Source organism: Coenobita brevimanus, chromosome 81, assembly GCF_032717465.1.
Source record: "Coenobita brevimanus isolate Jiangsu-jjx chromosome 81, ASM3271746v2, whole genome shotgun sequence".
In the NCBI taxonomy this organism is placed as follows: domain Eukaryota; kingdom Metazoa; phylum Arthropoda; class Malacostraca; order Decapoda; family Coenobitidae; genus Coenobita; species Coenobita brevimanus.
Window position 1 is genome coordinate 14360287 of NC_137034.1, and position 4128 is coordinate 14364414.

Genomic DNA, 4128 nt, shown 5'->3' on the forward strand with positions numbered 1-4128 from the left:
CATCTCTTCGTCCTGAATTCTGAGCTGCAGAGAGAAGTTAACACTGGAATATGATGCTTGTCACGAGGATGTGCTATGGAAAGGATGTACAGCCATAGCATAGCCTTTTTCCTCCAACGACCTACTGGAAATAAGCTGCAAAAGGACGAAAATTTGGGCCAAGTTAAGGTAAAACGGAATCACTACCAGTCGTTTCCATTCGGCTTACTGAAACTCCTTGTAATTAACCCGTCACGTCTCTAACTATTTCTCACCTCTGACACCCCCCAATCCCGAAGAATTTTCGATTTTTTTTTTTTGGCTAAAACCTCCGCTTTTGGTGAAAAACATCGATATTCATAGAGAAATCGCTCACCTGAGGTTTAAAATACTCGATCCAGGTAGCAGTACCTCCTTACCTGACTGGGTTTTCTAACAGGTTGGCACCAAAGAAAACGAGTTCTATGGGAGGGTAACTATTTCACACCACTCATAAACGGTATTTATTTATTTACTTGGTACGAATTTATATGTAGTACAAGAGTATATTGGTTTTCAAACAGTAATATAGGCATTATAAGCATTGTTTCACTAACTCATCACCATACCTGACCTTCTTTTGCCACATTACCTGATCATCATTTCTGGCTGTTTCTTCCTCTAATGCTATGTAAACTTTGTCCTCCACATTGTCATCGATTGGGGAATCACTCTGGCCCTGAATGTCTTTATTGGCCAGGTCACTGGTAACAGGTGAATTGCCGAGACAATGGCATGCGGGGGGAGGAGGGGGAGGTTATGCGGTGTAAGGCTATACTACAAAATTTAAATTATCAGTGGAACAGTTATATCTCTAATTCATCTATTAATAATTCATATAAAAGGGTTAATCATTGTCCCTAATTACGTGCAATCAAACTAGAGCATAACTGATGACAGCCAATCTTCTCTTGTGCTGTATCGTTGACCTCATTAATATCACTACCTTTGGCAACCCACAATTAAATTAATTACATTCCTTTCATTATAATACAAATCCCCGCAACCGTCAAATAAATCCCACTCATGTATTTTATGGGATGGATTTGCATGATTAAATGGCGGAACTGAAATAGTAATTTAGTGTTGATGCAATTACTTTCCCCCAAGCATCGATGTTGACTTGAGTTATGATATGCACAGACCACACCGAATTGCTGGCCTTATTATCTGGTTCTGCCTAAACTATTTATGTAATTTAACTTTTTTTTTTTTTTTTTTTTGGGGGGGGAGGGGGCATTCTTGTTATAGGGACATGATTTTAGTCCACATAAAACCCTCTGATAATTGAAAAATAAAAATAATCATCAACCCTTGCAGTAGACAACGGCGTTTCTTTTTTCGCATATAACCTTGCAATCGCTGAATGATTTTAATCATCTTAGATGAGACCTGTTGTCATTAAAGGGTTAATGTTAACAGATTTACTCTAACTGTACACCCACCAACAAAAGTACTGTCGCCTCACTGAGGGCGTCGTGAAGCCTGGGGTTCGCAGTCCGTGAATCGAATCACCAGACGACACATTGTCCCGCCGACATGTGGCAGCTCCGTATGGGCAAACTGTGAAGGGGTGGGGCGGAGTCTGGGGTGGGTTTTGTGGCATTGGGGTGGGATAGCCTACCGTATGACGATGTTTGGTAATAACCTTTGATAAAATGATGATATTGTAGTTCATATGGGCATTAACCTTTGTATTAATTATCAACCTTACTACTGATGATTCAATGTTAGAAACATATTAGCATTATTCTGGTTCATATATGTGTTAGCCAGTGAAAACGACATTACTCAAGTAACCGTGGCTACGTAATGTAACCCGATAATTGACGAGAACTTTTTATGTCTGCAGAGGTTACAGTTTTACAGGGGATAACAAGGAGTGGGTGTTGACCAGAAGGGCAGATTAAAGGGAAGTATTCGTTACTGTGGTCGCGTGGCGTTATTCGTATCCATAATTGTATACAAGCATATTACTACCTGTTGTATTAATGTTGCTAAGTTGATAAAATTATACGGACGACATGACAATGCTAGTGACTGTAATATATAATAAAGTGTGCTGGAAAAATGCTGTCGGTAAGATTATCATGATAATTCTATGATTATCGTAGCTATTGAGTCATATCAATAATCACATAAGCTGTAAGATATGTTATCATAATCCTGTTATTATGATCAGCCACAGAGATCAAGGACATTGTTAACCTTGTAACGACATACTATATTCTGCACGCTGTATTGCATAAGCTTGTCACAGCTTCTTCATTGGTAAATATCCCTTAAATGTTTCCCTGCTCACACCAAACCCCAACATGTATTCCCAAACGACCAATATTTGGAATATTACAAATCATCACAGTTTTGTTTATTCCCATGAAATAACACAGATTATTAGTATGTTTCATAATTTACCACATGTTTCATTATGCTGAATTATAAACATAGATACAGACATCATATATCTGCACTGTATAGAAAGTGAAAACCTCTATAGATACCGACGAACATACACTATGTCGTGATTTATTACAACCAACGTAACTCTCTCTCTCTCTCTCTCTCTCTCTCTCTCTCTCTCTCTCTCTCACGCACATTGTGTATGTCTCGTATGATAAACTGACAAACAATGTATCCTATTACCATTTTACCGGTATAGTATTCCACTATATGTGTAAATAAAGTTATTTTTTGGTTACAGATTAAATTTGGGATAATGAATGCAGCCTTACAAAGCACAGTCAGTCATTATCAAAATAATAATATTAATTTACACATCTGATACATTTCTCCAAATGCATTAAAAATAATGTTGTCTGTAACACACACAAAACACAAAATTAATATCAAGCACTGAATACTGTAAACTAATAGAAAACATTTTTACCATGGACGAGGTTATTCCTTGCAATAAATAGTATAGTTTATTTATACAGAATATAATGCCTTACGTTAAACAGTATTTACGTGCATCTCCCACACTATAAATCCAGTAATCAAACTGATATCAGTAGCGTGGCCAACCACCGTGTCTGTCAACCACCTCGTTGATGCGATTTGGCATAGATTCCACCAGACGTTGGCAAATGCTGGGCCTCCGACGTATCGATTCCCAAACGTTCGTTACAGTTTGGAGTTTGGCATTGCAGTCCCTAACTGCCCCAAATTCAATCTCTTCCTTCACAATCCCCCATAGATTTTCTGTCGGGTTTATGTCGCACCCCTTACTTGGCCAGTCTATTAAAATTGTATCAGGATGCTCTGTGAACCACTCATTGACAATATGGGCAGTATGAAAGGGGCTTCTGTCATGGACAAACATGATGGGATCTGGGTCAGGAATGGCCATTGTTCTAACCGTTGGCAACATGATGTCCTCCAATACACTAATGTAGTCTCTGGCAGTGAATCTGCCGTCCAGGTCAAGTAATTCCCTTGGCCCATAAACCCACATCCAACCCCAGTAGTTTTTACCCACTCTTCCGCTCTTGGCTCTCTCTTGGATGTTCTCAGCATCATACTTCGTGCCGATTCGTCGCCAGCAGTGCCTTGCTCATGCCTCCACTGAGGTGAAATACGATTCATCACTAAAAATGACTATTCCAGAAATTGACATCCACACCAAGGTATTGCATGGCAAAGCCAAGGCGGGTTTCTCGGTGGTTTTCGTTTAATACTTCTTTACATGCGGGGACATGACAGTTGATGGAATTCTCACGCAGTCGTCGTCTCGTAGTCTGAGGAGTGCACTGGATCTGTAGATCACGAGGTATGCTGACAGCCGTTTTCTTGGAGTTAGTCCGACTAGCTGCTACTATTTGCGCATCCTGCTGGGGTGTTGTGACCCGTGGGCGACCTCTCCTTGGTTTGTTAGCAAGCGACCGTTCTTCTTGCCACCTTGAGATCCACCTCTGACCTGTTCGTACGAGACACGCCAACGTCATCGGCAATGTCCCTAGTTGACGCACCTCTTTCCCAATGACCAATGATTCTGCCTCTTTGGGTTATGAGCTCAACAGAATTATCCTTTGTTGCGGCTGCCATACCTATAAAAACAATCATATATATATATATATATATATATATATATATATATATATATATATATAT

The 4128-nt window shown here is 39.7% G+C and overlaps 1 protein-coding gene across 1 annotated transcript; it reads right to left on the reverse strand.

The window, feature by feature from the left end:
- Positions 1–3605: 3605 nt before the first annotated feature.
- On the reverse strand, positions 3606–3962 carry LOC145409492 (uncharacterized). Its single transcript, XM_080279883.1, has one exon. It carries the CDS (start codon positions 3960–3962, stop codon positions 3606–3608), a length of 357 nt encoding a protein of 118 aa, XP_080136009.1.
- Between the last annotated feature and the right edge of the window lie 166 nt (positions 3963–4128).

What these genes read in the sequence shown, in the direction of transcription:
- LOC145409492 (XM_080279883.1), bottom strand. Translation starts at nt 3,962, where the DNA reads ATGACGTTGGCGTGTCTCGTACGAACAGGTCAGAGGTGGATCTCAAGG.